Raw genomic sequence first — 19204 nt, forward strand, 5'->3', positions numbered from 1 at the left:
TTAGCTGGCAATGGCGGATGGCACGGTGAATTGTGTTCACAGATAATGTTCTCTGGAAATATTCCTGAGCCCATTTTGTGATTTCCAATACAGAAGCATGCCTGTATGTGATGCAGTGTCGTCTAAGGGCCCGAAGATCACGGGCACCCAGTATGGTTTTCTGGCCTTGACCCTTACGCATAGAGATTCTTCCAGATTCTTGGAATCTTTTGATGATATTATGCACTGTAGATGATGATTATGTTCAAACTCTTTGCAATTTTACACTGTCAAACTCCTTTCTGATATTGCTCCACTATTTGTCGGCGCAGAATTAGGGGGATAGAGATCTTGCAGTCACGTGACCGGAAAGTTAACAGCTGCCATCTTGTCGGCAAACAACACAGCTGAATACTGCTGCACTCGTGTACAGAATGGATCAATTTCAACCGACGGACTACACGGCTCATTTTTCTAATGAACAGATAACTAGATGTGTGTCTAAAATAAACGATCTACAGATTAGTGACCCTTACGGCTTACCGGACGTAGTTTTCACGACCGTGTCAGTGGATATTGAACTGCCGGAGGTGGAATACCCGGACGTGTATAATTACCTCATCAACTTTCCCTCGCTGTTCAGTGGTGAAGCACTGCGTGCTTATAAATCTTTGGACAGTTATCTCTACAGAAATTCAGGATTTGTCAGCCCCCCTAAGATGTGGCATCTTGTAAAGAAGAAAATAACAATCCTCATTGGACAGGTAATTCACTTAAGTATTGAGCACTAGAACTGATGCTAGATATATCAGTAGTATCTAGCATAGCACTGACCAGCCGATTATGGTTGAATCATACATGGCATATCTATTTATTTATAAATCCTTATAAGGATTTATCCTTATATTTATAAGGATTTACTACTAAGACAGTGGTAAATTCTTATAAGTTCTTTCCTGTTTTTTTCGTACCACACCGCTAAAGACCCAATCCACCCCACCCCAACCCTTTTCTCAGGCTCCCACTTCCCGGAATTTTTTATTAGAGCAAGTCATAAACTTATGCTGCAAATAACCACATGGATATACTGAAATAAATACATGGCGAACCTGAGATGAAATGGTCACTGCACAGGCGCCAGTGATCGCTCCTTCCAGTCGGTACCCATGCCTTGTTCTTGTTGCTTGTTTGGATCAGCCCGGCCGATAGCAGCAATCCATTTTGCGCGCCTGTCAGGGTCCCGTGGCAGCCTATGAAACTAACTTCCCGTTTTCTGACCTCTCCTGTTGTGGCATTTATATGCCATGCAACTCTCCGGCATTGTGGCACGGTAATATTTGAATATTTCGGCGAAAAATAATGAAAGTCAGTGTCGGAAAGACGGCGGAAACATGGCGTTTAACCGACAAGATGGCGTTTGTCTACAATCTGGAGCGGATGTGACGTCACATGCAAGTGCTCCATTGGTGATCCTCTTCCCATCTTTACTTCTGAGAGCCGCTGCCACTCCAAGATGCTCTTTTTATACCCAGTCATGTTAATGACCTATTGCCAATTGACCTAATGAGTTGCAATTTGGTCCTCCAGCTGTTCCTTTTTTGTACCTTTAACTTTTCCAGCCTCTTATTGCCCCGTCCCAACTTTTTTGAGATGTGTTGCTGTCATGAAATTTCAAATGAGCCAATATTTGGCATGAAATTTCAAAATGTCTCACTTTCGACATTTGATATGTTGTCTATGTTCTATTGTGAATACAATATCAGTTTTTGAGATTTGTAAATTATTGCATTTCGTTTTTATTTACAATTTGTACTTTGTCCCAACTTTTTTGGAGTCGGGGTTGTACGAAGAATTTTCATGCTGACGGCATTCCGGCTCATTCCTAAGGTATACCCTTAGGAATCATTTTTATTCTATTAAAAAGTGCAATAAACAGGAGTTAAAAATAAGTGAAATTAGGTTACAAATGAAAGGAAATTTTCCTGTAGTTACTTGAAATGTAAATACCGTAAACAATACAAAAAAATTCAATAATAATGGTAGTTTATGAAAGTACTATTTAAGGTAATGTAAATCTTGGTGAAAAAGAAACCAACAGAAACCGAAGCTCTCAAAACTTGTAGGATTTTACTTCCATTCAAGCCTTGTTTCGAAATCTGACCAATAAAAACGCTACATTTTTGATGGTAAATTTGATTTTCTCGATTTAATTTCCATATATGGAAAGCACGCACGCTGGGCATGCTCCGGGAAACCTTTGATCATCGACAAAATTGTCCACAGAAATGCACAAAATTGCTTCACGAAACAACAAAATTTTGGTAAGCACAGGCTAGTATAAAATTTATAGGCCGTGTTTTTTGAGAATTGGTCGTGGAAAACACGGCTACATGGCTCGCTAGCTAAACCTATGATCATGGCTACAGAAGGAATGTCAAGAAATACATCATAGGAGTCGGCAAAGGAGGCGTGAAAATGCAAAAAATTCTGATGTGCTCGACTTTTTGTCAAGGTGTTACAGGGCGTCCTCGATTATATCGCACTGCAAGGGTCTGTTCGTCATTCCTGACGTTCATATTCAGTCCCGGTCATTACTGTTACAACCCTGAAATTGATTATTTTCCACTAACAGCATGCCCTGAAGTGTTTTATTTGAAATAAAAAAATAAAGTTGGTTTATGATTAATATTATGATAGAAATCGTAGCTTACTAAAATAGTGTATTGATCTAAATCAGTGGTTTGAATTACAGCCGGCACTACTCTCAGAGCTGCTGTTCTAGAAAAGAAATCAACCGATTATCATGGAGAGTTCATCTGCGCTGTAGGATAAATATATAGGTTGGAAATATTTTGTGGTCGATCAGTAGAAACAGGATGTTTTGTATGGACATCATTCTCATGCTCCATGAGATGAAGCAAGGTCTAAGATGTTTAAATTCCAAGAGCAGCTCCTTTTGCTGTCGTCACACCATTATTACTTCACGGGCAGCTGGACACCATGGCAATCACACGCACGTTGATCAGAGATTGACCATTCAAGATGTGGTCCCACTGCCTACTCATTGTTCCTGGGATAGGCTCCAGATCTGCTGCGGTGCCTGAAAATGAATAAACGATAATTTTTTCAAGCATTAATAAGGTTTTGTTTCCGTTGTTCGGTGCGCAACAAAAAGAAATAAAAGCAATCCTTAAAGCGGTCTGATCAGAAGCTCTGCACAGACTCACAGCCACTTTTTTTTTTTTAAATCTCATTTATCCCATTAGATCTCTCACCATCACCTGGCCTCCGAAAACAATCAGTTTTATCACTCCTGATATTTGCTGTTCTATCATTAGTTAGTCTTGGATAGAACATGAATTTGTGTCATTTGATGAGGGCAATAATGTGTTTTCAAAGCTTGTCAATCACATTTGTTCGTGTTATGCCGCTTTTCCACTACAAACGCGGCTGAGTCGGGCTGAGCCGTGCCGTGCTGAGTCGGGCTGAGTGGGGCTGTTGGAGTTGCATTTCGACTACAACCGCGCTGAACCGTGCTGGCTGGAAGTGGGTGGACACATTGGGTGGAGTTAGCGAAAGTGGGTGGACGTCAGGTGATGTCGTTAAGCAGCGCAAACAGTGACATCAGTGAGCTTTTAAGCGGTAGTCTCACAACCCGAATAGTAAACAATAAACATGGAGGACATGGAGTCGTTAGTGTTGCTGGTCTTGGTGCTGTGGCTTGTTGTCACCGACAACGCGGACAGATACTGGCAAGAGCGTATAGATGAGGCGAGGCGCATAAGGCTTCAGAAATTCTCGTAATTCGCAATTCTTCTTCCGGGTTTACGGTGTTTACAGATCCCAGCGTGCTCGCGGGGCGTGTGTGGGCATGTGAGGACACTCCTCCTCACCAATCAGTGCACAGGGGAGTGTCTGCTCACGCCCCCAGCCTCACTCGGCTCGCTTTGGCTCGCTTCAGCCCCACTCCAAAACCGTGCGAGTTTTAGGGGCTAAGCAGGGCTGAAGCGAGCTGAGTCGTGCTGGTTTTTGGTAGTCGAAACGCGAGCCGTGTCGGGCTGAAGTGAGCTGAAGTGAGCTGAAAAAGGGTAGTGGAAAATGGCCATTAATGTGACAATACATCAACTCACAGCGTGTTCGGGTTTGAAAGTACACAAAAGCATTTAAAAATATATATATTAATGGTTTCTTTCAGTAAACGTATCAAGGGATGTTATGCCAGACCCACCGAAATCACTCACTCGTTCACTACTTCCTACTCCCTATTGAGGTATTTCACTCACGTGACCAAGTCATGTGACGCTGCCATTTTGGACGGCACGGCTCGAATCAGTTTGAATGCGAGGAAGGCGACAAACGAAAAACATAAAAGAAAAAGGAGCGAGATGCAGAAAACACCTTCACTATCCAGCGACGTAGGGCATTTACAGGGCGAGCAGAGGGAGAGGTATTTGCAAAAATTGAGGTTAGCAGGCTTAGAGAACGACGTTTACCTGCTTCCACCAGGATTGTTCACTGACGTACGGAAGTACACGAAGCCCTCGTCTTTACCTGACTTCGGCCCACATGATCTGTATACCTATGTCGTTAAAAACCCATCGCCATACACAGGTATTGATCTGAAAGCGTATAAGAGTTTGGATGCCTACAAATATTTTGTGTCAGGCTGGGTAACATGCCTACATCAGTGGGTCGTCCCTGGAGCCGGTGGTCGCCATCTGATTACAGCTAAGGTTTGTTCACATTTTCATTTACTTTCGGGCCTCAGGATAAACAAAATGTTATTAAATGTCATTGAAATAACTTCTTAGTCTGTTGAGACATGGCCCGTTATAAATTTGCTGTTACCAGGCAATGACCAAGAACTGTATTATTAGGGTCGGTGTAGTTGTAGCAGTGTATTAGCAACTAGCTGTTAGCACTAGCTAATGTCAACAACATAGTAGCTGGTATGTTACTGTAGCAATGTTTACGTTCAGTCATTTGGATGACTGTTAAAACCTTTCAGTCTCAAGTTTTTCCTTTACTGGATTTACTAGTTTACTGAGCCATCGCGCGCTCTCCGGCCGAGCCGGGAGCCATCGCGCGCTCTCCGGCCGAGCCCGGAGCCATCGCGCGCTCTCCGGCCGAGCCCGGAGCCATCGCGCGCTCTCCGGCCGAGCCCGGAGCCATCGCGCGCTCTCCGGCCGAGCCCGGAGCCATCGCGCGCTCTCCGGCCGAGCCCGGAGCCATCGCGCGCTCTCCGGCCGAGCCCGGAGCCATCGCGCGCTCTCCGGCCGAGCCCGGAGCCATCGCGCGCTCTCCGGCCGAGCCCGGAGCCATCGCGCGCTCTCCGGCCGAGCCCGGAGCCATCGCGCGCTCTCCGGCCGAGCCCGGAGCCATCGCGCGCTCTCCGGCCGAGCCCGGAGCCATCGCGCGCTCTCCGGCCGAGCCCGGAGCCATCGCGCGCTCTCCGGCCGAGCCCGGAGCCATCGCGCGCTCTCCGGCCGAGCCCGGAGCCATCGCGCGCTCTCCGGCCGAGCCCGGAGCCATCGCGCGCTCTCCGGCCGAGCCCGGAGCCATCGCGCGCTCTCCGGCCGAGCCCGGAGCCATCGCGCGCTCTCCGGCCGAGCCCGGAGCCATCGCGCGCTCTCCGGCCGAGCCCGGAGCCATCGCGCGCTCTCCGGCCGAGCCCGGAGCCATCGCGCGCTCTCCGGCCGAGCCCGGAGCCATCGCGCGCTCTCCGGCCGAGCCCGGAGCCATCGCGCGCTCTCCGGCCGAGCCCGGAGCCATCGCGCGCTCTCCGGCCGAGCCCGGAGCCATCGCGCGCTCTCCGGCCGAGCCCGGAGCCATCGCGCGCTCTCCGGCCGAGCCCGGAGCCATCGCGCGCTCTCCGGCCGAGCCCGGAGCCATCGCGCGCTCTCCGGCCGAGCCCGGAGCCATCGCGCGCTAGCTCAGTAAACTAGTAAATCCAGTAAAGGAAAAACTTGAGACTGAAAGGTTTTAACAGTCATCCAAATGACTGAACGTAAATATTGCTACAGTAACATACCAGCTACTATGTTGTTGACATTAGCTAGCTTGCCGTCCAAAATGGTGGACACCGGGGCGTCACGTGACCCTGTGACGTCAGGTGAAATACCTCAATATAGGGAATTATTATATACAGTGGTATGCAAAAGTTTGGGTCAAAATTACTGTTCCTGTGAACAGTTAAGCAAGTTGAAGATGAAATGAACTCCAAAAGGCATAAAGTTAAAGATGAAACACACTTTTCAACATTTTATTTTGGTTTTGTACAATTTTAGAGTGAAAAAAAGAAAGGAGTAACTTGCAAAAGTATGGGAACCCTAGGAGATTTGAGCACTCGGATCACTTTGACCAAGGTCTCAGACCTTAATAGTGGAGCACCATACCTAAGAAAAAATGGTAAACCCATCGAGTCGATTTTTTTGTGGCTTGTACGTATACGTGTACCACCACTCATACCGCCTAGTGGCCAGTGTTAGTAATTACCAGTCATACACACCGCCTAGTGGCCAGTGTTAGTAATTACCAGTCATACACACCGCCTAGTGGCCAGTGTTAGTAATTACCAGTCATACACACCGCCTAGTGGCCAATGTTAGTAATTACCAGTCATACACACCGCCTAGTGGTCAGTGTTAGTAATTACCAGTCATACACACCGCCTAGTGGCCAGTGTTAGTAATTACCAGTCATACACACCGCCTAGTGGTCAGTGTTAGTAATTACCAGTCATACACACCGCCTAGTGGTCAGTGTTAGTAATTACCAGTCATACACACCGCCTAGTGGCCAGTGTTAGTAATTACCAGTCATACACACCGCCTAGTGGCCAGTGTTAGTAATTACCAGTCGTACACACCGCCTAGTGGCCAGTGTTAGTAATTACCAGTCATACACACCGCCTAGTGGCCAGTGTTAGTAATTACCAGTCATACACACCGCCTAGTGGCCAGTGTTAGTAATTACCAGTCGTACACACCGCCTAGTGGCCAGTGTTAGTAATTACCAGTCATACACACCGTCTAGTGGCCAGTGTTAGTAATTACCAGTCGTACACACCGCCTAGTGGCCAGTGTTAGTAATTACCAGTCGTACACACCGCCTAGTGGCCAGTGTTAGTAATTACCAGTCGTACACACCGCCTCATGGCCAGTGTTAGTAATTACCAGTCATACACACCGCCTAGTGGTCAGTGCTAGCCAGTAAAGAAATAAGAGACTGGCTATGGTATAAGAAAATTCTACAACACAGAAACAGATGGGAGCTCCGCTTTTAGGCAGTGCCTAAATCTATATATTTAGTTTGTTAGGGTTATAGCTTGTTCACACTCATCATTAGGAAAGGCCAGGTGATGCGAATTTCAAAGCTTTATAAATACCCAGGCTCCTCTAACCTAGTCCCAAAAATCAGCAGCCATGGGTTCTTCTAAGCAGCTTCCTACCACTCTGAAAATGAAAATGGTTGAGGACCACAAAGCAGGAGAAGGCTATAAGAAGATAGCAAAACGTTTTCAGGTTGCCATTTCCTCAGTTCGAAGTGTAATTAAGAAATGGCAGTTAACAGGAACAGTGGAGGTCAAGAGAAGGTCTGGAAGACCAGGAAAAATTTCAGAGAGAGCTGCTTGTAGGATTGCTAGAAAAGCAAATCAGAACCCCCGCTTGACTGCAAAAGATCTTCAGGAAGATTTAGCAGACTCTGGAGTTGTGGTACATTGTTCTACTGTTCAGCGACACCTGTACAAATATGGCCTTCATAGAAGAGTCATCAGAAGAAAACCTCTCCTGCATCCTCACCACAAAATTCAGTGTCAGAAGTTTGCAAAAGAACATCTAAACAAGCCTGATGCATTTTGGAAACAAGTCCTGTGGACCGATGAGGTTAAAATGGAACTCTTTGGCAGCAACAAGCAAAGGTATGTTTGGAGAAAAAAGGGCACAGAATTTCATGAAAAGAACACCTCTCCAACCTTTAAGCATGGGGGTGGATCAATCATGCTTTGGGGTTGTGTTGCAGCCAGTGGCACCAGGAACATTTCGCGGGTAGAGGGAAGAATGGATTCAATGAAATTCCAGCAAATTCTGGAAGCAAACATAACCCCATCTGTAAAAAAGCTGAAGTTGAAAAGAGGGATGGCTTCTACAAATGGATAATGATCCTAAACACACCTCAAAATCCACAATAGACTACCTCAAGATGTGCAAGCTGAAGGTTTTACCCTGGCCCTCACAGTCCCCTGATCTGAACATCATTGAAAATCTGTGGATAGACCTCAGAAGAGCAGTGCATGCAAGACGGCCCAGGAATCTCTCAGAACGGGAAGATTTTGCAAGGAAGAATGGATGAAAATTCCTCAAACAATAATTAAAAGACTCTTGGCTGGCTACAAAAAGCGTTTACAAGCTGTGATACTTGCCAAAGGGGGTGCTACTCGGTACTAACCATGCAGGGTGCCCAAACTTTTGCTTCGGGCCCTTTTCCTTTTTTGTCATTTTGAAAACGTAAAAGATGAAAATAAAAAAATTGTTTTTGCTTAAAATATAAAGGGAATGAGTCACCTTTAACTTTATACCTTTTTGGAGATCATTTCATCTTCAACTTGCTTAACTGTTCACAGTAACAGTAATTTTGACCAGGGGTGCTCAAACTTTTGCGTACCACTGTAGAGGACTATATAGTGAGCTTGTTGATAAAATGAAAGAAAAAAAACCACTTTCGGACACTAGTCCAACACGCTGTTATTTACGTCATTACTGTCGCACAATTAAAATGTGCCAGATCAGTCACCTGGTGCGTTTTCACAATAATAAATACATATATGTTATTTACCAGCTGGGAGGTCCGTATTGTGAAATACCATGACCGAGGTCTTGAAAGTACTGAACAAGGCCCTCTAGGCCGAGGTCAGCATTCAAGGCCGAGGTCATGGTATTTCACCATATGGACCGACCTTAAGCTGGTAAATAATATATATATTATATCTTTACCAAATTCTAACAGAAAACGAGGGTGCCTGAAAGGGAAAGCCGAGGCGAGCTGCCATTTTGAATCCTACTTCACGGCTGTAATGCAAATTGCTTCCTCCTCGGTATACAAGTGCACTTCCATGGCAGGAAAAAAACTACATTTTGCCGCCTATGTAGTCCCCTATTTATACAAAATTGAGTCATTCAGGATTCAGCCATGTTTTTGCTTGGCGTTAGCAACAGTTACATGCTTTTAGCTTTCTCATGAAATGTTTTCTTTTATTTTTTCTTCCTCAGGGTAGTAAAACTCGCTTTTGCTGTGAAGACTGTTGTTATCGCTACCCATGATGTAAAATTAATGCTATTCTCCTGAGAAATGCGAAAATAAATCTTGACAAAAATTGCTACTATGTTTGTTGTTGTTGTGAATGAGCGAGTCGCCAGAGGTCCGTAACTGGTGGTCCGTATCGTAGGATACGGACCCGCTCGCCTGCCAATCAGAGCGCAGGATTTGATGGAAACCGGACCTCGAAAAAAATAAATGCATGTATTTTTGTGATAAATCCGTATTATACTGAGCGTATTTCCCACATTAATCAATACAAAGTACTTTCTGTCTGCTGCACCTTTTAAATCAAGTCTGAATAATTTCTTCTTTGCTGCTGCCTTTTATTAAATCAAATTTGAGGCTTTCGATTTGATTTCTTTCAGCGCGACTGCAAAGCATGATGGGATATATTGCTTGGTTAGTGACCATTGGTTGTACACTACTTTTCGTGATGCATTGTGGGAAACTTTGAGTGCACTATATCGGGTGTAATAATTCTCACTATACATTCAGACAGCACTACAAAATGGCGAACTCACGGTATAGTCCACTAAATAGTGAGTAGGGAGCGATTTTGGACACGGCCAATTTTGTTCATGCTAATTCAGTCAGAGTGATGTATGATGGGTTTTCCCAGGATGCCTCACATTTTACTCTCGCTGCACGCTTTTCTTTCTGCCTGATGGCAGGTCCACCGGCGAGTGGCCTAGTGGTTAGTGTGTCCGCCTCTTGATCGGGAGTTCTACTCACGGTCAAGGCATACCAAAGACCATCATAAAAATGGTGCCTACTGCCATGGCACGCTGCAATATAGATGCGAGTCAAACTCTCGCGGTTACCAGAGGACTAGCCGCCCCCCACTGTAACCCTAGCTATGTAATATAGACGAGAGGCCACGGGCGATCGGCGCTGCCAAACGCGCCATGTATGGTGCGGGAAGGATTTTGACTTTGATGGCAGGTCCGGCTCTGACGTCCATCAGAGCTTCTAAGGAACATTATAGTCGTGGTTTCCCTTCTACCAGATTATTTTTGAGGTTTTCTCCTCTCGGCCATTCACATCTATAGACAGTTTGGAGCCACCAATTAACCCCTGCATGTCTTTGGACTGTGGGGGAAACCGGAGCACCCGGAGGAAGCCCACGCAGACACGGGGAGGGCATACAAACTCCACACAGAAAGGCCCCCTATTGGCTGCTGGGCTCGAACCCAGAACCTTCTTGCTGTGAGGCGACAGTGCTAACCACTACACCACCGTACACACGTTTAAATTAAAGTAATACATTTATATCCACTTTGGCTCGGCCTTAGACTGTTTATTGTATTTTGTTCACTTGAAAAAGGAACAGCTGCACTCCTGCTTATTCATTATCCCGTCAGCCAAAATTATAAAAGAAAATAAATGAAAAGCAGGTGATGTTTTTCCAGTCTTCAACAGTCTGATTCTTGTTGTTGGCTGACAGGAGCAGAACCCAACATGGTCTTTTGCTGTTGTTGCCTGTCTGGTTCAACACAGTGTGCAGTATAAAATGCTTTTCTGTTTACCGCAGTTGTAAACAGTTTTTGTTCAAGTTACTGTGAACTTCCTGTCAACTTAAACCTGTTTGGTTATAACTGTATCTGAATGTTTGTTCTTTAGTTTAAGTACAAGGAATTATATTTAACATGCATCCTGCTTTATTTGCATTAGTAGTATTGAATAACATAACGCACGATCGTTGTTTAACTTCACATCTGTCCGTTCTTTCCTCCCTCAGGAAACGCAGCAGTGGAGAACTGAACGACTCGCTCTCCCCCGACCCCAACAGCCTACTGGGTAAGAGGATCCAGCACAGCTGGAGGGAGAAGGGCGCGCTCACTAAATGGAAAGGCACGGTGCTGGACCGGCTCAGCGTCAACCCGTCACTCTTCATGGTCAAATACGATGGCTTTGACTGTGTCTACGGCATCGAGCTGTTCAAAGACGAGCGTGTGTCCAACCTGCAGGTGCTCACTGAGAAAATTGGTGAGTAGGATTTGGGCTAAACAGGAAGCCATGTCGTGTGAACAGGAAGTCAGCTGCACGCATGTTTGAAGGTGGAGTTTTTTTTTTCCCGATCAAGTAAACTTGTCTTTTATCTTCAGCATTTGGTGAAAATTATGGTCGTCGTACTTTGCACATTTGTGACTTATTTATCAAACCAAATGTCAGAGTTTTTCCGAGACAATCAATATTATGATGGGGTTTGTAAGGTGCAGTGTACTGCACCAATAACATGTATTTAGAAAACCCACGCGCGCGCGCGCACACACACAGATAGATACTGCTGTGCAAAAGTCTTAGGCGCCCTACTTTTTTCCAATACAAACTTTATTATAAACTTCTATTTTATGACTTTTACATTGGGCGGCATGGTGGTGTAGTGGTTAGCGCTGTCGCCTCACAGCAAGAAGGTCTGGGTTCGAGCCCCGTGGCCGGCGAGGGCCTTTCTGTGCGGAGTTTGCATGTTCTCCCCGTGTCCGCGTGGGTTTCCTCCGGGTGCTCCGGTTTCCCCCACAGTCCAAAGACATGCAGGTTAGGTTAACTGGTGACTCTAAATTGACCGTAGGTGTGAATGTGAGTGTGAATGGTTGTCTGTGTCTATGTGTCAGCCCTGCGATGACCTGGCGACTTGTCCAGGGTGTACCCCGCCTTTCGCCCGTAGTCAGCTGGGATAGGCTCCAGCTTGCCTGTGACCCTGGAGAACAGGATAAAACGGCTAGAGGAGATGAGATGAAAATAAAAACAGATTGTGATGGTTTGCAAACCATGGAAGGCCTATATTTCATTCAAAATATTACAAAGACAATATAACAAATGTTGAATCTGAGAAATTTTATTATTATTTCAAAAATTTATGCTCATTTTAAATTTGAGTCCAGCAACACGTTTAAAAAAAAAAAAGTTGGGATGGGGCATTTTTACCACCGGGTTGCGTCAGCTTTTCTTTTAACAACACTCTGTAAATGTTTGTGAACTGAGGAGACCAGTTGCTGTAGTTTTGAAAGTGAAATGTTGTCCCATTCTTGCCAAATATAGAATTTCAGGTACTCAACAGTTCGGGGTCTCCTTTGTCATATTTTACAATTCATAATGTACCAAACGTTTTCAGTGGGTGACAGGTCTGGACTGTAGGCATGCCAGTTTAGCACCCAGGCTCTTTTGTTAATAGGCATGTAATGATTCACTCAGTTCGTCATTCAGTTTTTTCCACAATATTTTTGAAAAAATATTAAATGAAGAAAATTTTATTCCCCAAAAAAGTACATTTATTTTCTTATTTTTTCTCAACTTTAAAAAAAAATCATTTTTTATAAATATATAAACTTTTTCATTTTCTGATGAACCAACAATAATTTACCCACATTTGTAAAAGTTGGAGTAAAATACAATAGTCTATTAACTAAAATGTTCCTTTTATTAAAAATGGGGGGGGGGAAGCAAGTTGTCTCTTCTTTAAAAAATTTTATGAACATTGACCTCTAACTCCATTATTCTTCTTTTCTTTAGTTTTCAGCAGTCTATAAAAGACAGCTCAGATTTCTTGTTAGATCTGTTTCTACAGCCATTCACACAACATCTCTTTCCAATTTTAGATCTGTTTTCGTGCCATTAGAACTGTGTTACTTCTGCCTAGGGTAAAGTCGTGTATTCCTTCTATTTTATATTCTTGTACACACTGCTGTCTAAACAGAATTACAGCTAGGAAAAACTAAGATTATGCAGCCTGACAATCGCAATTCATTTTTATTTATTTATTTATTTATTTATTTAAATTTTGATTCAAATCATCATTGCATGATATATTGTTACATGCCTGTTTGTTATGGAGCTATGCAGTTGTAATACTGTACATGCAGAATGTGGTTTGGCACTGTCTTGCTGAAATAAACAAGGCCTTTCCTGAAAACAAAGTCATCTGGATGGCAGCATGTTGCTCCAAAACACAGACACACACATCACCTCACTATTAATGGTACCTTCCCAGATGTACAAGCTACCCATGTCATGTGCACTAATGCACCCGCATACCATCACAGATGCTGGCTTTTGAACTGTGCGCTGATAACAAGCCGGATGGTCCCTCTCCTCTTTAGCCTGGAGGACGTGGCGGCCATGTTTTCGAAAAATAATTTATACTTTTGATTCGTCAGACCTCAGAACAATTTTCCACTTCACCTCAGTCCATCATAAAAGAGCTCGGGCCCAGAGAAGGTGGCGGTGTTTCTGGATATTATTTATATCTGGTTTTAACTTGCATTTGTGGATGCAGTAATGAACTGTTTTCACAGACGATGGTTTTCTGAAGTGTTTCTGAGCCCATACAGTGATTTCCACTACAGACACGTGTCTGCTTTTAATGCAGTCTCTCCTGAGGGCCTGAAGATCACAGGCATCCAGTGTCAGTTTTCAGCCTTGTCTCTTGCATACAGAGATTTCTCCAGATTCTCTGAATCTTTTAATGATATTATGTACTATAGATGATGTGATCCGCAAATTCCTTACAATTTTACATTGAGGAACGTTATTCTTAAATTGTTGCACTGTTTGCCCATGCAGTCTTTCACAGAGCGGCGAACCCCTCCCCATCCTTACTTCTGAGAGACTCCGCCTCTCTGGGATGCTCTTTTTATACCCAATCATGTTACTGACCTGTTGCCAATTAACCAAATTAGTTTTATTTTTCAGCATTACACAACTTTTTCAGTCTTTTGTTGCCCCGTCCCAGCTTTTCTGAAACGTGTTGCTGACGACAAATTCAAAATGAGCATATATTTTTCAAAAAACGATAAAATTTCTCAGTTTCAACATTTCATATGTTGTCTTTTTACTATTTTCAATGAATAGATATGCTTCCCATGATGTACAGATGAGGTCAGATGTTTACATACATTTATCATGGACATTGCAATTTTGGGCTTTCAGTGAATTTTTTGAGCTGCTCTTTGTCTGTGGCAGAATGATTGTATACCATTCATCTTTAATAGAAAAAAAAACCCAAGAATTTCGTGCATAAGTTTGAATTTATTTTGGGGTTTCTGAAATTTACACAGGGTCAAAATTATACATTCAGGGTCAAAAATGTACATACACACCTAATATTTGGTTAAAGCCTCGGTCACAACCAGCCGTACGTGCTCCTACGGCCGGTCTACGTGCAAAAAACACAAGAAACGCACGGAGGGCGCGCGTGACGTGCTGATTTTCGAGCCGTACACTGGCCGCAGACCGGCCGCAGAGGTTCTTTGTCATGTCAAACAAATTCTACGGGCGCTTACGTTTTTTTCAGGTTGCAAGACAAACTTGCGGCCAATGTGCGTCTTTCTCCACGAACAAAAAAAACGCAGCGATTTGGGAAACGCCAAAAATCGCACAGCCAAAAAAATCGTACGTCCGGTTGTGACCTAGGCTTAAATGTCTCTTAGCAAATTTTCACCCACATATTTTTGGGAAGCCCATTCCAAAAGCTTAATTGTAGTCTGCTTTATTCATTCCACAACCAGCTTTTGATGTGTGTTTGAGGTCATTTTCCTGTTGGAACACCCAGTTGTGTCCAAGTTTCAACCGTTTAGCTGATGGTTTGAGGTTATGCTGAAGATGGTGAGATAGCCTGTACGTCTGGTCAGTGTGGCCAAACACCATAATCTTTCTCATCTCATCATAAAACTTTCCTTTAGAAGGCTTTTTCTGTGTCCATGTGGTGAGCTGCAAACTTTAGCCAAGCTTGAAGGTGTTGATTTTGGGGCAGGGGCTTCTTTCTTGGACAACAGCCTTTCAGTCCATGGCAGTGCAGAACTCGCTTGACTGTAAACCATGACACTCATGTTCAAGCAGCTTCCAGTTCATGGTAGGCCTTGGTGGTTCCTGGGTTGTTCCTGACCATCTGAACCAATTTCCTCTCAGCTGAGGGTGACAGTTTGGATCTTTGTCCATACCTGGGCAAAGTGGCTACACCTCACAATAACCTGTATTTACATATGATTAGAAATGGCTCCAAGAGACATTCCTGTGTTGTGTAAATCTGTGATCCTTTTCCTTAGATCTGCACTGAGCTCCTTGGACTTTCTAGTTGTACTCGGTGTTGGGCAATGAATGCTGTCAAGTAAACCCTTTTTATGTTGGCACAGAGAAGCTACCAGCTGTAGTCAATCATGATCACTAACAGGAAGTTAAGAGGCCTTGGCAAGTTAAAATACATTGTGGAACGTTCAGCAGCACTGAATTAATCATCTAAGTGGGTGTGTGTACAGTGCTGAGCGTAAATGAGTACACCCCCTTTGAAAAGTAACGTTTTAAACAATATCTCAATGAACACAATTTCCAAAATGTTGACGAGACAAAGTTTAATAGAACACGTGTTGAACTTATAACGTGAAAGTAAGGTTAATAATATAACTTGGATTACACATTTTTTCAGTTTTACTCAAATGAGGGTGGTGCAAAAATGAGTACACCCCACAACAAAAACTACTACATCTAGTACTTTGTATGGCCTCCATGATGTTTAATGACAGCACCAAGTCTTCTAGGCATGGAATGAACAAGTTGGTGACATTTTGCAACATCAGTCTTTTTTTTTCCATTCTTCAACAATGACCTCTTTTAGTGACTGGATGCTGGATGGAGAGTGATGCTTGTCAACTTGTCTCTTCAGAATTCCCCAAAGAAAATAATTTCTTTCCACCACAAAGATGAAGGCTACAAGAAGAAAACCAAAGCTTTACTTATCAGTCAGAATACTGTAGCAAAAGTGGTACAAAAATTTAAGAAAGATGGAACTGGAACCATCTCACAGAGACGTCCAGGTCGTCCACGGAAGTTAACACCTCGACAGGAGCGTCTTCTGATGAGAAGCGTTGAAGAAAATCGGCATGCAAGTTCACTGCAGTTATCTAAAGAAGTAGAAAGCCAAACTGGAGTGACTATTTCCCGTGACACAATACGGCGTACACTGCAGAGGAATGGCATGCATGGATGCCATCCACGAAAGAAGCCTCTCCTAAAGCCCAGGCACAAAAAAGCCTGCCTAGAGTTTGCCAGGGCCCATGCTGACAAAGATGAAGACTACTGGGACTCTATACTCTGGAGTGATGAGACCAAGATAAATGTTTTTGGAGCTGATGGCTTCAAAACTGTATGGCGTCGCAAAGGTGAGGAATACAAAGAAAAATGCATGGTGCCTACAGTGAAACATGGTGGTGGCAGTGTCCTTATGTGGAGCTACATGAGTGCTGCTGCCGGTGTCGGGGAGCTGCATTTCATCGATGGCATCATGAATTCACAGACGTATTGCTCTATACTGAAAGAGAAGATGCTACCATCACTCCGTGCCCTTGGTCGTCGTGCACTTTTCCAACATGACTAAACACACATCTAAGGCCACTGTTGGATTTCTGAAGAAGAACAGGGTGAAAGTGATTCAGTGGCCAAGTACGTCTCCTGATCTGAACCCAATCGAACACCTATGGGGAATTCTGAAGAGACAAGTTGAGCATCACTCTCCATCCAGCATCCAGTCACTAAAAGAGCTCATTGTTGAAGAATGGAAAAAAGATTGATGTTGCAAATTGTCGCCAACTTGTTCATTCCATGCCTAGAAGACTTGGTGCTGTCATTAACAATCATGGAGGCCATACAAAGTACTAGATGTAGTAGTTTTTGTTGTGGGGTGTACTCATTTTTGCACCACCCTCATTTGAGTAAAACTGAAAAAATGTGTAATCTAAGTTATATTATTAACCTTACTTCCATGTTCCAAGTTAAACAGATGTTATATTAAACTTGTCAACATTTTGGAAATTGTTTGTTCATTGAGATCTTGTTTAAAATGTTACTTTTCAAAGAGGGTGTACTCATTTACGCTCAGCACTGTATGTTTTTGACTCTGTGTATGTATAACTTAAACCCTGTGTTGATTTCAGAAAACTCAAAATAAAGTAAAACTTGTGCACCATTTTTTAATATAAAAAAAATGTATGTTGTGCAATCATTCTGACACAGAAAAAGAACAGTTTAAAGAACTCCTTGAAAGCCCAATATTGCCATGACAGTCATGTCTATAGCCTCGGTCACAACCGGCCGTACGTGCTCCTACGGCCGGTCTACGTGCAAGAAACGCACGGAGGGCGCGCGTGTGACGTGCTGATTTTCGAGCCGTAGACTGGCCGCAGACCAGCCGCAGAGGTTCTTTGTCATGTCAAACAAATTCTACGGGCACTTACGTTTTTTTCAGGTTGCAAGACAAACTTACGGCCAACGTGCGTCTTTCTCCATGAGCAAAAAAAACGCAGCGATTTGGGGAAACGCCAAAAATAGCACGGCCAAAAAATCGTACATCCGGTGGTGACCTAGGCTTATGATGAGTTTATGTAAACCTCTAACTGCAATTTGCTAACAGACTGCCAGAAATACACTAATGCTGCTTTTGGCAATGTACTGTCTGATTTATACTTTTGATACATTTCTACAAAAATAAATAATTTAACAATAAAGTGGGAAATTTGTAGCTGTTGGTATTTATTTATTTGTACATCCCACCGCTCCGAAGGTCCATTCGTCCGTCTCTCTGTATTTCCGTCCATCCAAAACACCCTTTTCCTCAGCAACCACAAATCATAGCCACTTGTTACCAAACTTCAGCTTGGGCTTCTATACCATGTATAGACCCTTTTCAGTCACGTGACCTTCGTAAACGCGACCGCCATTTTGGACATGTAGTGGACTTCGGCTCGAATCGGTTTGAATGTGAGGAAGGCGACAAACATAAGAAAAAGGAGCGAGATGCAGAAAACTGTATTTACTAGTTTACTGTAATTATGATCTGGCAGCTATTTACACCGGATCCAGTGTAAATAGCTGCCGGAGCCAACGTCCGAGCTTGCCGGAGCGCACTCTGGCCGGCCGCGAGCTAGCGCGCTCCGGAACCTCGGACGTTGGCTCCGGCAGCTATTTACACTGGATCCGGTGTAAATAGCTGCCAGATCATAATTACAGTAAACTAGAATGGAATGTTAACAGCAATGTAATGCCTTTTCTGGCTAATTTTATTCGTCTTACCTCCAACAAAGTGGTCACTACACAAGCGTTGGTATGCCGCTATCCATCTTCTCCGTCGGTCAGCATCTACCGGGATCCGATAAAATGATAACCCTTGCCTTGTTTGTTGATGGTTACTACATCCAGGTGCACAACAATATAGTGGCATGATGGAAGTCTTGCTGAAAATAAACACTTTCTTTGAAACCGTTCCTCAATGTTGGCTGTGGTAAACTACTGGTAGTACATGTCCAAAATGGCGGCGGCGTTTGTCGTGACGTCACGTGAAAAGGGTCCATACCGTTTTCAGGTCTGTCACACATCGACTTCCTGTTTACCGACCGAATGTATTTACGAAACATATATAGCGTGGAGTTAGAAAATTTTCGTAACACTTTTTTCTCAGCAACTACAAATCACAACTACTTGATATTTGGTACCGAGCTTCAGCCTGGGCTTCTATACCATGTATACCGTTTTCAGGTCTGTCACACTTCGACTTCCTGTTTACCGACCGAATGTATTTACGAAACATATATAGCGTGGAGTTAGAAAATTTTCGTAACACTTTTTTCTCAGCAACTACAAATCACAACTACTTGATATTTGGTACCGAGCTTCAGCCTGGGCTTCTATACCATGTATACCGTTTTCAGGTCTGTCACACTTCGACTTCCTGTTTACCGACCGAATGTATTTACGAAACATATATAGCGTGGAGTTAGAAAATTTTCGTAACACTTTTTTTTCTCAGCAACTACAAATCACAACTACTTGATATTTGGTACCGAGCTTCAGCTTGGGGTTCTATACCATGTATACCGTTTTCAGGTCTGTCCCACATAAACGTCCTGTTTACCGACTGAATCTA

General features: G+C 43.8%; 1 protein-coding gene across 2 annotated transcripts in view; it reads left to right on the plus strand.

Annotated features, from left to right (window-relative positions):
- The window catches only part of zmp:0000000521 (spindlin-W), a 60167-nt gene that overhangs the window by 17354 nt on the left and 23609 nt on the right, over positions 1–19204 (plus strand). For both annotated transcript variants that reach the window (XM_060906209.1, XM_060906210.1), the window contains exon 3: positions 11036–11283. In XM_060906209.1, the coding sequence (XP_060762192.1) occupies positions 11036–11283 (248 nt within the window). The remainder of the gene's footprint in view (positions 1–11035; positions 11284–19204) is intronic.

The sequence above is a fragment of the Neoarius graeffei genome, chromosome 23 (genome assembly GCF_027579695.1).
Source record: "Neoarius graeffei isolate fNeoGra1 chromosome 23, fNeoGra1.pri, whole genome shotgun sequence".
NCBI classification, from domain to species: domain Eukaryota; kingdom Metazoa; phylum Chordata; class Actinopteri; order Siluriformes; family Ariidae; genus Neoarius; species Neoarius graeffei.